Genomic DNA, 18,585 nt, shown 5'->3' on the forward strand with positions numbered 1-18,585 from the left:
CTGTCCTCAAATCATTTTTCTTGCTAAATGTAGCCACTTTGTGAGCCTGGTTTCCTCTGCTCCAGCTATCTTTACTAATAATTTATGCCAAGGGAATTTCACCTACTGGGAAGAATCGTATGTACAATCATTGGTGCATATCACAGTAAGACAGGTCCAAAGATCAGAGTCCATGGAAAAGATGAGGCCTTGAGAGCTTTAGCCATCTGTTTCTTAAGATTTGTCTTCCAACTCTAATCTGGAAGCCAACAACGTGGCACAGAGGTTTAGTAGGCCACCTCACACACACCCAGGGTCACCATATAGGGCTGTGATGTATGGCTGCTCAGGCCGTGCACTGTAGGCACGGCCTACAGTGAGGGGGCATACTGAGGGGGCATGCCATTCACATATACTGCAACGTGAAGGGTGTCATCTGGAGCTGTGTAATGCGACAGTCCTGTCCAGCCCACCATGCGGGTCAGGAGAGGAAAAAAAAAAATCATATCTTCTCATTCATAGTTTAATAAGTTCCCATGGCTACACTGCATGAATTTATCTTTAACTTCTCCAAGAATACAATCAGCGTTCTTATTATCAGGTGCCAAAGTAAAATTGGGAGAAGAGTCAAATCCCCAGATGGTTCTTTACTTCAAGAAACGGTTTGGACAGCGGACTGTGGAGGACAGGCTGGAATCCAGAATACGAGACCGAATTCCATGTGCCATTTCTGTTGGCTTTGGAAAACGCTAGGCAGCCACTGCCCCATTCAGGGGAGACAGCAGGCAGCATCTGGAATGGTGCTCTGGGGGCCTTCCTTTTGCCAGTCTGTCTCTTGGATTTCCTTTCACGCCTGCTGGGGGTCTAGACCAGCCAGACCAGTGGCCGGGAGAGCCTGCCCAACCCTGCCTTCTCCCTCCAGTTTTCTGTCTGTTGGGGAACGGAGCCTAAATGTGCTCAGCCCCATCCCTTCTGAGGCCAACACCAGGCTGTGGGGGGAAGCAGAAAGTCTCTACTTTTTAGGCAGTTCTTAAACTCTGGCCTCAAGCACATGAAAAAGTCTATTTTGGGATGAGAGGAATAAAATCTAATATGCATAGGAGGAGACATTTGAGGAAAAAAAACCCATTTTTAGCCTAACTTGCATTTTTCTCTTTTAAAAAATGTATTTATTTTTTATTGAAGGATAATTGCTCTACAGAATTTTGTTTTCTGTCAAGCCTCAACATGAATCAGCCATATATCCCCTCCCTTTTGAACCTTCCTCCCATCTCCCTCCCATCTCACCCCTCTAGGTTGATACAGAGGCCCCGTTTAAGTTTCCTGAGCCAGATAGCAAATTCCCATTGGCGATCTATTTTACATATGGTAATGTAAGTGTCCATGTTACTCTCTCCATACATCTCACCCTCTCCTCTCTCCCCATGCCATAAGTCTATTTTCTATGTCTGTTTCTCCATTGCTGCCCTGTAAATAAATTCTTCAGTACCATTTTTCTAGATTCCATATATTTATGTTAGAATACGATATTTATCTTTTTCTGACTCACTTCAATCTGTATAATAGGTTCTAGATTCATCTACCTCATCAGAACTGACTCAAATGCATTCCCTTTTATGGCTGAATAATATTCAATTGTGTATATGTACCACAACTTCTTTATCCATTGATTTGTTGATGGATATCTAGGTTGCTTCCCTATTCTAGCTATTGTAAATAGTGCTGCAATGAACAATGGGATACATGTGTCTCTTTCAGTTATGGTTTCCTCAGGGTATATGCCTAGGAGTGCGATTGCTGGGTCATAAGGTGGTTTTATTCCTAGTTTTAAGGAATCTCCATACCGTCTTCCACAGCAGCTGTATCAATTTACATTCCCAACAGTGAAAAAGCATTCCCTTTTCTCCACACCCTCTCCAGTATTTATTGTTTGTAGACTTTTTGATGATGGCCATTCTGACTGGTGTGAGGTGATATCTCATTATAGTTTTGATTTGCATTTATCCAATAATGAGCAGTGTTGAACATCTTTTCATGTGTTCATTAGCCATCTGTATGTCTTATTTGGAGGAATGTCTGTTTAGGTCTTTTTCCCACTTTTTGATTGGGTTGTTTGTTTTTCTGGTATTGAGTTGTATGAGCTGCTTGTATAATTTAGAAATTAATCCTTTGTCAGTTGTTTCATTTGCTATTATTTTCTCCCATTCTGAGGGTTGTCTTTTCACCTTGCTTATAGTTGTCTTTGCTGTGCAAAACCTTTCAAGTTAAATCAGCTCCCACTTGTTTACTTTTTTTAAATTTCCATTACTCTAGGAGGTAGGTCATAGAGAATCTGATTTATTTTATTGAGTATTCTGCCTATGTTTTCCTCTAAGAGTTTTATAGTTTCTGGTCTTACATTTAGGTCTTTAATCCATTTTGCGTTTATCTTTGTGCATGGTGTTACGAAGTAGTCTAATGTCATTGTTTTACATGTAGCTGTCCAGTTTTCCCAGCACCATCTATTGAAGAGGCTATCTTTGCCCCATTGTATATTCTTGCCTCCTTTGTCAAAAATAAGGTACCCATAGGTGCACTGGTTTATTTCTGGGCTTTCTATCTTGTTCCATTCGTCTACATTTCTGTTTTTGTGCCGGTACCATACCTTCCTGATGACTGTAGCTTTGTAGTATAATCTGAAGTCAGGAAGGTTGATTCCTCCAGCTCCATTCTTCTTTCTCAAGATTGCTTTGGCTATTCTGGGTCTTCTGTGTTTCCATATAAATTATGAATTTTTTTGTTCTAACTCTGTGAAAAATGCCATTGGTAATTTGATAGGGATTGCATTGAATCTATTTCTACCATTTAATCTTCCAGCTCACTAATTTGTTCTTCTGCTTCAGATATTCTGCTATTGATTCCTTCTAGAGTATTTGTAATTTCAATAATTATGTTGTTTGTCTCTATATGTTTATTCTTTAATTCTTCTAGATCTTTGTTAATTGATTCTTGCATTTTCTCCATTTTTGTTTTCAAGGTTTTTTATCATCTTTACTATCATTATTTTGAATTATTTTTCAGGTAGTTTGCCTATTTCCTCTTCATTTATTTGGACTTCTGTGTTTCTAGTTTGTTCCTTCATTTGTGTAGTATTTCTCTGCCTTTTCATTATTCTTTTTTAACTTATTGTGTTTGAGATCTCCTTTTCCCAGGCTTCAAGGTTGAATTCTTTCTTCCTTTTGGTTTCTGCCCTCCTAAGGTTGGGCCAGTGGTTTGTTTAAGCTTCATATAGGGTGAGATTTGTGCTGAGTTTTTGTTTGTTTGTTTTTCCTCTGATAGGCAAGGTTGAGTGAGGTGGTAATCCTATCTGCTGATGATTGGGTTTGTATTTTTGTTTTGTTTGTTGTTTAGATGAAGTGTCCTGCACAGGGCACTACAGGTGCTTGGGTGATGCTGGGTCTTGTATTCAAGTGGTTTTGTTTGTATGAGTTCTCACTATTTGACACTCCTTAGGGTTAGTTCTCTGGTAGTCTAGGGTCTTGGAGTCAGTGCTCCCACTCCAAAGGCTCAGGGGTTTATCTCTGATCAGGAACAAAGATTCCACAAGTGGTTTATTATGGAATTAAGTGAGATTAAAACAAATATCTAGTTAAGGCTATCGTTTTTCCAGTGGTCATGTATGGATGTGAGAGTTGGACTGTGAAGAAAGCTGAGTGCCAAAAACTTGATGCTTTTGAACTGTGGTGTTGGAGAAGACTCTTGAGAGTCCCTTGGACTGCAAGGAGATCCAACCAGTCCATCCTAAAGGAGATCAGTCCTGGGTGTTCATTGGAAGGACTGATGTTGAAGCTGAAACTCCAGTACTTTGGCCACCTGACTCATTTGAAAAGACTCTGATGCTGGGAAAGATTGAGGGCTGGAGAAGAAGGGGATGAGAGAGGATGAGATGTCTGAATGGTATCACCGACTGGATGGACATGAGTTTGAGTAAACTCCAGGAGTTGGTGATGGACAGGGAGGCCTGTCATGCTGCGATTCATGGGGTCGCAAAGAGTTGGACACTACTGAGCAACTGAACTGAACTGAAAACAAATATCCAAAAACAAGAAACCAAAGATGAACCCCAGAACAATGGCAGTTCCAAAATTAGGCAAATAATAATTAAAATAATGGAATATACACCCATGAGCAAAGTCAAAACAGTCCAACAAAAACAGAGTACAGTAGATCGACCTGGCAAACAAAGGAAACCAAAAATTATATTTACCAGTTAAGAATGAAACTAATTAAAGCACAAACTGGAAAACAAGACTAAAGCAAGGTGCCAAGTGGGGGATAAAGCAATGAAAGCAAAACTAACAAATATGTTGAGAGGAAAGGAAAGAAAGAAAAGAAAGAATAGATATGCAAAGTTAAATAGAAGTAGATGAAGAAGATTTTCATACATTAAAGATTAACTGCAAAGGGAAAAGAACAGTAGGAAAGGCAAACAAAGGAATAAATGTAGAAAAAATATAATAGGTTTACAAATTAAAAATTATATAAAAAAGGAAAAAATGGAAGAAGAAAAAAAGGAAAAGGAAAACTCCACAGAACTGCAAAAGCCCAACGTAGAGGCAGAGGTTTATAACAACAGTTAAAAAATGTAACTGAGGGGGGAAAAAAAACACTCAAAAGCTTAATTGGATTTCATAGTGCCAATAACGGAGAAGGCAATGGCACCCCACTCCAGTACTCTCGCCTGGAAAATCCCATGGACGGAGGAGCCTAGTAGGCTGCAGTCCATGGGGTTGCAAAGAGTCAGACATGACTGAGCGACTTCACTTTCACTTTTCACTTTTTTGCATTGGAGAAGGAAATGGCAACCCACTCCAGTGTTCTTGCCTGGAGAATCCCAGGGATGGGGTCGCACAGAGTCAGACACGACTGAAGTGACTTAGCAGTAGCAGTAGCAGTGCCAATAAAATCAACAACTACAACAGAGGGGGAAAGGGGGGGAAAAATCCAAAAGATTCTACAGAACAAGTCAAACAATAAGAATAATAAATGTTTTTACTGAGTCACTGCTGTCAAGAGTCCTTTCCCACACTGGGAGTCACAGTCCACCTCACCTCCCTAGGATGCCCTTCAACACTGTGCTGACCTCTGGACCTGCTGTGGGGGCAGCTCAGGTTCTAATCTGGTCCTGCTCCTGTGTGTTCTTGCCTCCAATGTCCACAGTTATCAGCACTAGTGTGTTTTCTTTTGTGGGAGCTCTCAGTGGCCTTTTATATATTGCAAAGACACAGAGGCTGTCTAGTTGACTGTGTGAATTTAATCTGCGGCTTGTACAGTGGGTGGGAAGGTTTTGGGTCTTCTTCCTTAGCCACACTGCCCCTGGGTTTCAATTGTGGTTTTATTTCAACCTCTGCATGTGGGTCGTCCACTGGGGTTTGCCCCATTGAGGGCCAGGTGTGGTGGTGATGTAGCTGCTTGGGTCTCAGCGGTTCTGGCAGCACCAGGTACTCAGGGGAGTTGGCGGCTAGGGCAGCAGGAAATACAGTGCTCTAGCAGGGTATGGCAACCAGTATTGGCCAATATGCTCCAGTATTCTTGCCTGAAGAACACCCCCTCCCTGACAGAGAAGCCTGGCAGGCCACAGGGTTGCAAAGAGTCGGCCATGAGCGAAGCGACCCTGCGTGCACAGACGCAAGCTTTTTGGCCTGTGGCAGCTCGGCCCCAGTGAGAGCTGAGCGTGAAGCTGGTGCAGCTGCTTGGCTTAGGGGGACGCTGTCAGTGCCAAGTGTGCAGGGACATGGACTGCCTTGCCACAGGAGTTACGGCCCTATCAAGAGTCTCTGTTCCAGCCTCTTGTAGCTGACGATCAGGCCTCTTTGGCCAGTCTTTCTGTGTAGCTCCGCCTGTTCAGGCACTTACAGGGCTCCTTGCCTGGGGTCCTTCTCTGTTCGGCACATCAGGCACATAGAGGGGCCCCCTGGCTGGGGTCCTACTCCATGGATCAAGGCGGCAGGCACTTAAAGGGGCCCCCTGGGTGGGGTCCTACGCTGCAGTTCAGTGCCTTGGGTGCTTGACGGGCCAGCGTCTCTATTGCTCAGCTGCTAATGCTGGTGTGTGGGGAGAGAGGTTATGGTGCTGGCTCCACCCCCTATGCTGGACTCAGTGGTATTGCCTTGCTTCCATGGCTGCAGGGCTTTCCTCCACAGGCATTTTCCCCCACAGTCTCCTCCTCGCATCCCCTCGATCCCTCTCTCCACAGTCACCAGCAGCCCTCACCCTGGGATTGCTCCACAACCCCAAACTCCAGCTCCCAGCTGCTGCACCTTCCAGGGGACCAGCATCCCTGTCTGGGGTATATATGGCGGTGGCAAGGACTGTCTGATTCTCATCCTATTTTGGCTGCCAGAGATCAGTTGTTTTACTCTCAGCCTTAAATGATTTTCCTCTGCATCAAACAATTGCCCTGATGTGGGGATCAGACCCCTGCTTCAGTTCCCCCATCCGTCGAGGGCAGGTCCAGTCCTACTAACCCTCCTGTTTTTCCCCCTGGTTCCTTCGTCCTACCAACAGACATGACTCTATATATTCTTGTCCACTGGTCAGGTACTCCTGTTCACTCTCAAGTGGTGTTCTGCATGCACTTCTGTGTCTGAAGGTGTACTCCTGATGTATCCATGGAGAGAGATGTACTCCAGGTCCACCTACCCTTCTGCCATCTTGTTCTCCACCCTAACTTGCATTTTAAAGAATATCTCATTGGATTTACAGGCACTTCACGGACCACTAGGGACTCAGAGAGTCATGTTCCATCTGAGTTTCTACCTAAAGTTTGCCAAAGGTCAAAACAGGAAATCAGTCAGCTCACAGAGGTCTCATCATGTGCTTAATGTGGTGTTGTTTTCACCAGATCTGAAAGCTGAAAAGTGGGGCAGAGGTTCTCCAGATTCCCCTCTCTGTCCAACCAGCCCATTTCACACCTGCATTTCCATTACTGCCTAGACCTGCAGGGCACTAAGTGCATTGGACATTAGCCAGAAGTCAAGAATTAGCAACTGCCAGAGCATCCTCTACAAACAGGAAATGTAAGAATTTAGGGATAGTCATCAACACTGCCCCAGCCCTACCCCCAGCTGAGGGGAGGTACCTGTATGAGCAAGCTGTCCGCAGAGTCCTGGGCTAGAAGCCTAGGAACAGCGTCTTCACCTGGTGAATGGAGATAGGTACATCAGTACACATACCTGTTTAGCTTGCAGCCCAGCCTATCCATGGAAGGAAGGACCAGAAACCACGTGACTCTAGGAAAGCACCTGGCTGGTTGGGAGGAGAGTAGGAGGGATGTAATTTACACTGCACTGACCCTTTGTGCCTTGTGAAATGTGAACCAGGATTATGGTGTAAGGATTAGCTCTCCTCCATGATCAAGACCATGTGAAGTGTGTGGAGAGCTTCCTCTCAGCTGTAATGCTCTCCCTTAGATTTCAGGGTGAGGTTGGAATGTCTCCTTCTCTGGGTCATCCTTTTCAATCCTCCCAGGAAAACTGCTTTCTTCTCTGTGCCCCTGTCCACTTGCATTACACTGCCTGGACAAGAATGCTGTAGCCTGACTCATTGACACGTGAGCCCTCGAGGTTGGGACAGGATGTTGTTTATTCCTCTGACTCTTCTGGGAACATTTGCAGTATTTGGTGAACACACCATCCCGCCCCTTTTCCCAGTTTGAGGCCCCTGCAGATACTGGTTTTCACCTGTATAAAGATGAGCAGAGATGAAGGGGGTCATCCTGGGATTTCTCCCAAAGGTACTATAAATCCCTTGGGTAAACAGATGCCCAATACAACCTCTGTTTATAATGAGAAGTGCACCCATCCACTTTTGTTATGCTGCCTGTGCTGTTCAGTACACTAGGTGCTAACCACATATGGACACTGATTATTTGAAATGTCGATAGCACAACTGAGGAATTGAATTTTTAAATTATTTCATTTAAGGGAACGTAAATGTAAACAGCCACATCTGGACAGTAGCTACCATATTGGACAGCTCCTTTCAAGAGCTTTCTTCCTCGGGGGGACAGCCTTACCAGCTGAATAAGACAACCCTGAAGCATGTCTTGATTTTGAAACAATTAATTGAGAGCAAGGTCCACAAGTACCTGTTCCTAAAGTAAAAATTCAGTTTATTCATTTGTTTATGACACAGTACTCGAGAGGCAAAGTGTTTCACATCATAGATTTCACTTCCAAATCCTTGGAATGTTCATTTCTTTGGCTATAAAGAGGGACTAGCCGGGAAAGCCAGGTAATGCGTAGGAAACTAAACTAACAAAAGAGCGGGCGGGGTGGGCAGTGCTAATGTCATCCTCCCAGGGATGGGCACGGGGGGCTGTTAGCTGCAAGCTGATTGTGGAGAACCGTTAGCTGGAGCATGCAGCAGCTGTCCTGGACGTTCGGGCCGTCGCGGGGGTTCAGTCATCCCCACCACACAGGTACAGCAGCGCTTTCTGGTAGTCGCCCTTGGTGTCTTGCTACAAATGGCCGAGGAGAAAAAAAGAAATTCTGGGTCAGGAGAAAGATGCAAATTCTGCCGGAACAGAGAAGCAGGCCCACGGCACATGAAGGCCCTGTGGGACCTGCCCAGATGCCCCCAGACCACCAGAGGATCCTCAGAGAGTGGTCCAGGGGGATTACTGCCACAAGCGTAGAGAACAGGGGATTCTGGGGATAACATGGTAAGTGACCAGAGGACAGAACCTGGTCTGCTCCTCCTGCACTGAGGTCCTGCAGACACCACCCTCTTTCTCCCTGGCCTGCACCCTTCCAGAGAAGATACACGAGGCCCCTTCCTGTCTCCCTGTGTTGTTTTGTGGACTTTTAACGTCACATGGGAAGAAACTGATAGATTAAGGACATAATTACTTAGAGTCTAAATGGGCCCAGAATTTTAAACATATGCCCTGTGAAACCTAGTTGTAGTGAGCTCAGCTCTGAATTCATCTCTGGTGACCACTGACATGCCTTTGACATTTTCAGAAAAAGGGATTTGCAGCATATATCTGAACTAAACACAGTGGGAGGGACCCCGGTGACTGCAATCGGTGCTTATAAAAGGATGCTCCATCCCTCCAAAACGGGGACAGGCTAGACCAGGGGAAGAGACGGAGGTTCTGGGTGAGGAAATGAGGCCCAGGCTTATCACAGAGGAGTTTCAAGAAATGGAAATATAATAAAATGCAGTTTGAATCGACTGAAGTCTTTTCAGGATGTCAGCAAGTCTTACAGGATCACTGTCATGAGCGCCAACTATCACAGTAGAATAGGTATGGGAAATATAAAATATTTGCCTGATTCTTTAACTTTCCAGGACACATCATAATAGCACTTTGAGAATAAACCCCTGATATTTGATGAGTAGCATCTCTTCCCTGGGGAGTTAGGAAACAGAAAACCACCATGTTGCCATTGTTCTGCCAGACACCTGCCTGGGACCCCAGCCCCCTGACGGCCGGGGGGCCTTACCTGAATGTAGTAGTAGAGGGACTTCCCGTACTTCTTCTTGAATTCAGATCTAATTTTCAACATGTCCACTTCACTGCGCGAGACCATGATTCTAATCAGCACCTTGTCGCGAGTGCCCTTGCCCTGAAAACCAAATGCACACTACAAGTTACAATTCACCGACAGTGTTCATCATTAAAAAGGAGTCTAGCGGGGACTTGGTGATCCAGTGGGTAAGAGGCCAAGTTCCCAACTCAGAGGGCAGGGGTTCAATCCCTGACTGGGGAACTAACATCCTGCCTGCTGCCCAGAAAAAAAAAAAAAAAATTAAAAAGTCTAATAGGTTCTCTTGTTCATGGAACTGATCTAGGTTCTTGATGGTGCCCTAAGAGATTACAATAACAGTGAAACTGTTCCCTGAAGAACAATGAGCATCTTGGAATTCCAAACACACCAGTGGCACAAACCCCTGCACACCATGCATTTAACAAGCGTGAACTGAGCACTAACTACTGCAGGGCTCAGAGTTAAAGCATGAGCGTTCACACGTGTAACACAAAGCTCCTGGCTCCTAGGGGCTCGGGGAGCACACGTAACCACGTTCACCACAGCTCTGTGCCATCAGGAATGGCACAAACAATAAGGACCACTGAGTTGACTTCCAGAATCTTATACTAGAGAACAGGTCAAATGTGACATGGAACCTACGGGGAAAGGGAAGAGAGGCCGTGTGGATAAGAGGGTGGCCCAGGAAGAGGCGGCAAGGGCCTGGAAGCCGGAAAGCACGAGGCACATGTGACAAGTGGAAAAGGGGATGGGGCTGTGGGAAGAGACGGCCACTGAAGGGAAAAGCGCAGGGCTGGCTTTGGACTCATACAGATCCAAGGTTCAAGTCTGGCTATGCAACCTCAAGCAAGCCGAAAGCTTTCCAAGCTCCATTCTCCTCCTCTAGAAAGAAGATGGCCACACAAGCCCCGTAGGTTTTTCAGTAATGATTAAAGATGAAGTCAGCAGTGCAATGCCTACTGCACAGTGGTTGCTTAATAACCTCTCTCTTCCTCGCCCATCCTTACTCTGCGGCACCAGGAGGGAATCGCTGAGAACTCTGAGCAGGAATCTAATGCCATCTGGCATTTTCTGTCCTGTAGCACTTTGTTTTCTACCTGTCCACAAAAACGCACTAAGTCGCTGGGAGAGGCAGAAGACTGAAAACCACTGGACTGTGGGTCTCCATCTGTCAGGGGCGAGCACAGCTGACCAGCGTGGTCACCTCGACAATGGGGTCTCTTCCGCCATCCACTAGGTTAAGGAGACTTTGGGCCACAAAGAAAGGAAAGCCTAGTGTGGAAACATGGACCTCTCAGCCGGCTGCTCTTACCTTCATGGAGTCATACAGTCTGTCAGCAAAATACAGGGGCTTGTTCTGAATGCACTGGACTGCGGGGAGAAGAAAAGGGTCAACAAATGGGCTGCACAGTGGGAAATGCTCAGGGAAAACCAGGGATCCTCTAAAGCCCGGAGTGCTTTTAAACCAGGGGAGCCTGAGGGCCACAGAAACCGATGCATATATGTGCGTGCCCCCCAGGGAGAGAGCCCTTTCGCTGGTTATCTTATTCTGCCTGGGCAGCTGTCCATTTTACCAACGTAAGCCCTTCTTCAGTCCTACATCTTAAATTCATATGGTGAAGATTATGAAACTACCTGCAACACATAAAGAAGTCACACTTCCCAAAGCCACTAGAATAATCAGGATGGTCTTTCGTTACTTCTCTGCTTCAGCACAGTGGACTGAAAGCTGACGTCTGCTAGGATGGGGCAGTGGCGGGGCCAGGGCGTGGAAGGGGTGCACACTTGCTTACCCAGATTCAGAAAGGCATTTTCCAGGTCTCCTTTGACCTCCTTCTTGATGCTCTCCAGCATGTCATAAGGGCTGTAGCTCTTGTACCTTTCAAATACTAAAGAAGAGCAACAATTATTGTAACAGAGCCAATAAGAGAGCTGTCAATGGTCACCCACACAGTTACATATCACACACACGTGGATGATCACAGCATTCTAGGGGTTAGGGACTGCCTTGTGAACCAGGGCCAACACTGCTCCAGTTGCCCTGGGACAGCCCTACCATGCATCCGTCCTGAATGGCACAGCCCACAGCATATATTTTGACCATCTTGATCTCTTTAGAGTGGAACCCATTTTATTTAAGCTACAAGAAACAGTATGTAGCACCCAGCCAAGTCCCTTATTTCAAAAAATATGGCAAGATAAAATGACGTAGACAAGAAGAGGCAGTCCACCAAACAGGCACTAAACATGGAAAATATTTAGGAGGGGGAAAAAAAAGGATCCAAAATGGGAGAGAAGGTTGAATGGATTTGGTGAGGAATGCATGAGATTACAGGGTGCAGAGTGGAGAATGAACTCTGTTCTGGAAGACCCGAGCCCCAACAGACACCTGTCAGCAATGACCCAACTGAGAGGGCCCCTCATTCAGGCCCCGGGACTCTAAGACCTCCCCAGAGCAGCACCCACCTTTCTGGAGGTGGCACACGCTCCGCTCGGTCATGATGCTGATCCACTTGGGAACATCAGTTCCTTTCCTCTTCACACCAGCATCATAGAGATCCTATGAGCACAACCAGCCAGGAAAGTAAACACCACAATCCAGAGAGCAAGGTCATTAAAAACACATCACACGAAAAAAAGAAAACAAACAACCAAATCTACGGATTCAAAATGCCAAATGAGAAAGGAGGATGGCACTGCAGGCGCAGGAAAAATGTGTGATTTTCTTATCAGTGTCAAAGTCTTGATCAAGAGCAGTCTTCCCGAGGCACAGACATGCAGTATGAGACTAGGTTGTTTGTGAGGCTGATGCTGAGCCAGTCTTCCCTGAACGCCGAGGGAAGAACCAAGAGCTTCTACTCATCTACAGAAGGACAAGCCAACGCTCACTAGCGCCTTCCATCTGCTGAAGACAGCTGCAGGTCAGGCACCCACTCCGGGCTTCTTAGAGACTGAGAAAATGATGTAGCTGGGAAAAAAAGCTGCTTCAACCACATTCTCAGTTTCTAGAAAATTTAGGGGCTACAAGTAATGTTAAGAATGTCAAGGAAGGAGGGAAAAAGGCTTACGCAGGAGACAATACTCATTGAGTGACCATTCACTATCTGGGTGCTGCAAAGCCTAACTTCCATTTCTTTATTAAAAAGCCTTTTCTACCTCCTGCTAAAAGTGCTGTGTGAAATATACTGAATTTTAAAACTAAAACGAATTAAAATTAACCTTGTTCGTCAGCTCCTGTGAAATACGTCGAGACAGCTGTCGACCCTCTGGGAAAGGCAGGCAGTTCATAGTGATCTGCATCAGCTCCCCAACTAGTTCTCAGTGACTATGGGACGGGAAGCAGCGGGACTTCTATTTGGCCAGAAAGGAAGACGTCTGCCTCCCTCGTCTTCTCCCCCGCCACCAGGGCCGTGAGCTTCCCTGTCCCTGGCCACGCCGCTACCATCTCCTTCCGCTGTTGCGTGCTGTATGCTGTATCAGGGTTCATTTGGAGCAACCGCACACCAGTGCGTACAGTGTAGCCCACCCTGCGGAAACTGGTTCCTCCATACAAAGCAAAGCTTGGACGAGCAAATGTGAGTCAGATGCCGATCCTGTAACTAACACCAGCATTACAAGGTCTTATAACTATGGCTCCCAGAAAGTGAAAATGAAGTCCACAGGTTCCTTGACATTTCTCCCTCCTAAAACATGGAGCCTACCTCCTCTTCTGCTGTCTGGAGGCTAGACCTAGGGACTTGCCTCTAATGAACAGAGTGTGACAGAAGTGACAGTGTGTGGCTCTTGAGATCACATCCTAAATGGCACCTGGCTTCCTCCGGACACTGTCTCTCTCGGATCACTCCCTCTGGGAGAGCCTGCTGTCATGCTGTGGGAACACTCAGCCCCTTAGCGAGGCCCATGTGGAAAGAGACTGAGGCCTCCTGTCACAGTCACGTGGGTGGGTCATCCGGAAAGCCTCCTGACGCAGTCAGGCCCTCAGAGGATGCAGCCCTGGCCAACAATTTGTCTCCAACCTCATGAGAAGGCCTAAGCCAGAACCACCCAGCCAAGCCACTTCCCAGTGCCTGACCCACAGACACTGAGGGATAATACCTGCTTGTGGTTCTATGCCACTGAGTTTCAAGGGAATTTTGTTACACAGGACAGATGACTACACTGACTATCCATAGACTAGGAAAACAAACATCAAACCAAGAAGCTTGGCACTGACCCTGGCGTCCTGGTCAATCAGTTCATAATCAATGACAGAGCCATCCTCTGCTCTCCGACCCTAAAAAAAAAAAATGAAAGAAAGAAAGAACATCAAATGTATATCTATGTACATTTTAAAAATGAAAATGTTGATTTCTCCCCAACTCATATAAGCCACTATTTACTGAATGGACAGCCTCTGAAAATTCTTCTTCACTTAAAAGTCTAGGCAAGACCAAGGATTATTACAATAATTGAGGCAGTGAAGTGGGGCACTGTACCCTCTGTGGTACCCATTCCTGGGCTAAGCACCTTATAGAATCCACCCTCTGTCCACCCCCCAAAAAGGTAATGATATTTAAATTCCTTCCCTCGGAGAACACACAATCCAGAAGGAGAAATAAGGATGGGATAAATAGTAAAGCAACACAGTATCTGTGGCTCTAAGTAGATGTGAAATGCAGAAATCTGTCAAGTAGCATCATCAGCAAAGCCTATGGACAATGGACTACAGCTGAGGTAAACCCAAAGGATGCGTCAGATGAGGGTGGTATGGGGGAACGGGAGAAAGCCCCTCCATGCAAGAGGAACGGCTCAGAGGAGTGAGGTGAGCAGGGGAAAAGCCTAGGGAGGAAGACTAAGGGAGGGCCAGGGTACAGAGGATGCCTGAAGGCAGTTGAGAGTTTGTATTTGATACAGAAGAAATGAGTTTTGACAGGGGAGTAAAACGGTACAAGTGGATTTCAAAATGATGGGTGGGTGGCCGTACCCAGGGCAGGTGGTAGAGAAGGGAGCTAGGGAGGGCGGTATGGAGCTGTGACAACAATGGAGGTGTGGGGGCCAGGATGGAGCATGCCCACTTGTCTTCAGGGTTCCTGGGTGAAATTCCTCTTCCCTTGCAGTGCTCATAGGCATTAAACTGCACGTGGGTCAGAACTCAGAAGGGAAATGCCTTTCATCTACAATTAATGTGTCAACCTTGGCAAACAAGTAAAGATCTTCTCTCCAGGCAAACCACTACCTGGGCAAACCATCCCTTAAGAAATGATAACAGGTGAAAGAAACAAGAGGGTCACTTCCCACTGGGTCCTATGTGATGACAGAGAGAGGCAAAATGACTTTCCCCGAGTCACAAGGCTGGCACAGAAATCCAGGCCAGGAGCTAAGAGCTGCCTCTTCCTCCTCTGGCCCCAAAGTCCACCTGCACATACGGTTTTGCAGGATAAGAAATCCTATTATACAAAAATGACAACTCTGCAGTTGACAGTGCAAACCCACTGTCAAAATACAGCTGGAATTTCTGATGCAGGCCCAGAGGACTGAGTTAATTCGCTCCCGAGTATAAAATGAGGTATGCAACTTGCTTTGGGAGGAAGCAAGGGCAAAGAAACAAACCGGAAACTAACCTTCGCGAGGGCGACCATCAGCTTGCGGAAGTCGCCAGATGTGTCGGAAACGATGTCCTTCTCCAGATCGGTCTTGTACACTTGGAAAACAACACATCTGGTTTAACACTTCCTGCCTACGCAGCCAGCCACCCCACCCATCCCCTGCCCACTAAGCCTCCAGAAACCTGTGGCAGCGTGGATATACCCCTAAAAATGAGGGTGGATTCTCAAGAAGGAATTTTACCCTCATAAAATCAGAACTAGTATTATTATATTATTATCAGTGACAGGGGATACACAGAGCAGGCTCAGACAGGGGATCCTCAAGCTCACCTTTGATCAGGGACCTCCTGTCTAGCTAAAATACTATTTCCCAAACTTCTTCATTATACTTATTTAGAACATCAAAATATTTGGAGGACTACACACACACACACACACAATTGTGCTTTTTATCTACTGATTGAGAAAATGCACAATGGCAAAAAACTAGTAAGAATTAAAGAGTACTTTTGAATGAATTTGTATTTTACTACTCAAAATAACACCTATGTTGAAATGAAGTACCACATATCAGGTAAGGTGCATCATCTACTCCACCTCTGGCCTCCTACACTGCTTGGTGCACATGGGTCCTCCTGCCTCCTGAAACAATGATCTGGAGTCAAGTCTGGGAATCTCCTCAGCAGAAACTGGACAGCTTTCAGTACATGAAATCCATGGGGGATACTTTCTACTTCTCCCCATCAGATCTCTTTTGTTTCATAGTCTCTGCTTCCCCTCCTGTATATCCTTTTGCACTAGTTCTAGGGGGATGTAATCACAACGCCCAGGCCATCAGGAGATGGAGGAGAGTGACCTGGTCACAGCAAACCCCTGGACAGTCCAGAGGGCAGGCGTTTCTACATATGTAATCCAGGGATCCTATCCTGAACACCAGACCAGGGGGCCAGGAGAGTGGTCCCAGAAACAAGGTGGAGTGGGAGCACCATGGACCTGGGGCTACTCACTTTCCTTGTAGACTCTGTTGATTTCCTGCAGCTCCTGGTTGGTCCTTGAGCAGATGATCTCAATGAGAGAGTCCTCATCAGTCCCTAGGCCCTGGGAACCAGGCAGCACAGACATTAGCAGGGAAACCCCCTGGCCAATAGCCCACTTCTCTGAACTCAATCAGGTAAACTGCACGCACGGGCTTGGTCTGCAGTGCGCCCCTTTCTGCATTCCACCTGAGGGATATGTACTGATTCCTTGACACAAGGTAATGTTATATTCTATTCCTTAAAAAAAAAAAAAGCTTCACTAGAATAAAGGATGGTTTAACAGGCATGTTTTTTTCTTAGCTCAACTATATATATATATACACACATATGTATATATATATACACATATATATATTTCCCCACTATATATAAACATATAGTGAAACGGGAAGAGACAGTAATGGAATACACCAAAATGTTAAAATACAGCCCTTTTTGGTGATGGGTTTATAAAATGAATAACTTCATCTTCTCCCTATGTTTCTTTATTTTTCAACTCCTCTAATAATCTGCCATTATTTTCATAGACAAATCATTTTCTTTATTACAGAATTCTGCTCATTAATTTAAAATAAAGGAATATAGAGATTTTGGGCTGTCGTTGGCGGCCAGCATTGTTAGATTGAAATAAGTCTTTTATGAGGGAAAGGTATAGATAAGATAAAATTTTTAGCTTTACCTCTTTGAAATGTAAAACTGGGTTAATGTTAAAAATTTCATTCTTGTACTTCCATTTTTGCTTGATTACTATGCACTCTTCAGGCATTTTAGAGAAGCAAAAGGAAATAATGAAGTGCCAAATAAACCTAGACACCAACACTTTATTAAGGAATGAGAATTTGATGGGTGATGTATTCAAATTTAATATATACACTTTTGAGCTGGCATGCCAGATAGCTTGAAAGGACTCAATGAAACATGTATTTCAAAGCTGGCTTCATGATCAAAGTCAAGATTTAATAATCAGGATTCTCTAATACTCATCTTTCCGAATATGGAAATATCACTTTGAACTAAGCAGAATTACAACTGTTTAAAATGTAAATCAATTATAAGGTGTTAATACAATAAGAAACTTACTTATCCACATGAAAAGTGTGTCAGCTATTAATTAAACTTATTAGAGTTTATATGCCCCTAAAAAAGTGGTTTGTATAATATGAGCTAAGCCTCAGGTTAATAGTCAATTCTGAATTTTATTCCTCAATCTAATCTATGAGCCAAGGCCTCTTCTCCCAGAGTTTTTAATCATGATTTGTAGAGGTGCTTGCAAAACCAAAATTCCTTCCCTTAGCAAAAGGTCTATACAACATTCTATATAAATATTATAGAGAGACTACCAAGCATCTTCAGATATTTTAAGGGGCAGTTTGTCAATCTTGAATGTAAATATAGTCTAAAAAATAACTTATGCATTGGAAGAAATGTTATTTCTTAACATTGTTGAAATATAAAACAGGTATAGCAACATAGATTTGTTTTCTTACATCACTGATATGCCCATTTTAATATAGGAAAATTCTGACAGTGTTTTTTCTCTATATTTAAAAGTGACCTTGGCAATTTCAAACTTGGCCCAAGCTTTCCACAGACTGTCCACAGCTCCCATCACAAGGGCAATGTCTACTGTAACATATGGCAGATATTGCCAGTGGTATTGCCAGAAGTCAAAACAGATTTTTTTTAAGCATTGTTCAGTTAATGTCACTCGGAGCTTTATGGATTTCAGAAGGGTACTCAGCTGTGATAGCTAATGGACGAGCTGGCCCAAGGTCAAAGATCCAGCAGTCAAAGCACCTTTCATTGGACCCAGTTACAGAGATTACAATGGTGATGGACAGCTCTTACAGGTCTGTTTCAGGTCACTAATACCTAGTAACTGATACAAGTAAAATTATACAAATCACAACTAAATGAATTCTTGGAGAAAATAAGATAAACTGATCTGAAGTGATGATGGTCAGAAGAAATCTAGAAGAGGCTGGTTCATCCACAGCTCCAAAGGTCCCAAGACTGAGTGTTTTCAGTGTTCTTTTTACCAAGCAGGACCTTTAAGTGTTGTTGACATCTTATTCTTAATTACACCTTCCCTACAACATAGTCTACTTAGATAACTCAGAGCAAGTCTGCTCAAATAAACTGAGCACAGCTTAGACTTAAGCCGGAAAACTGATTTCAGAGCAAATAGCAGTCCTGAGCTATCAACTTTTGGGGCCTGGAAATGCCTGGCTGGGAGGCTGCCTCTCTTTCGAAGTGTTCTGTGGGAAAAGTGATGACAACTGAACTGTAACATTAGCTAGTGACAGGCTTACAGGTCTGTCTCTCCATTAATTCAGAAATGGTGGCATCACAGAAAACACACTCGGACTTAGAATGAAACATCAGAACTGAAGCTTTTCCCTCTATACTGAGGCTTTAACCAGCTTTACCAGCAGAGGGCAGTGACAC

At 44.9% G+C, this 18,585-nt stretch overlaps 1 protein-coding gene across 1 annotated transcript in view; it reads right to left on the reverse strand.

The window, feature by feature from the left end:
• Positions 1-8,110: 8,110 nt before the first annotated feature.
• ANXA2 (annexin A2) overlaps positions 8,111-18,585 on the reverse strand; it is a 42,391-nt gene continuing 31,916 nt past the window's right edge. Inside the window, exons 6-13 of the mRNA XM_061157283.1 lie at positions 16,108-16,198; positions 15,116-15,195; positions 13,729-13,788; positions 11,982-12,075; positions 11,309-11,404; positions 10,828-10,886; positions 9,471-9,593; positions 8,111-8,479 (exon numbers count right to left, since the gene is read on the reverse strand). Coding sequence (XP_061013266.1) covers positions 8,420-8,479; positions 9,471-9,593; positions 10,828-10,886; positions 11,309-11,404; positions 11,982-12,075; positions 13,729-13,788; positions 15,116-15,195; positions 16,108-16,198 — 663 coding nt within the window. The 3' untranslated portion in view covers positions 8,111-8,419. The remainder of the gene's footprint in view (positions 8,480-9,470; positions 9,594-10,827; positions 10,887-11,308; positions 11,405-11,981; positions 12,076-13,728; positions 13,789-15,115; positions 15,196-16,107; positions 16,199-18,585) is intronic.

The sequence above is a fragment of the Dama dama genome, chromosome 12 (genome assembly GCF_033118175.1).
Source record: "Dama dama isolate Ldn47 chromosome 12, ASM3311817v1, whole genome shotgun sequence".
NCBI lineage: Eukaryota > Metazoa > Chordata > Mammalia > Artiodactyla > Cervidae > Dama > Dama dama.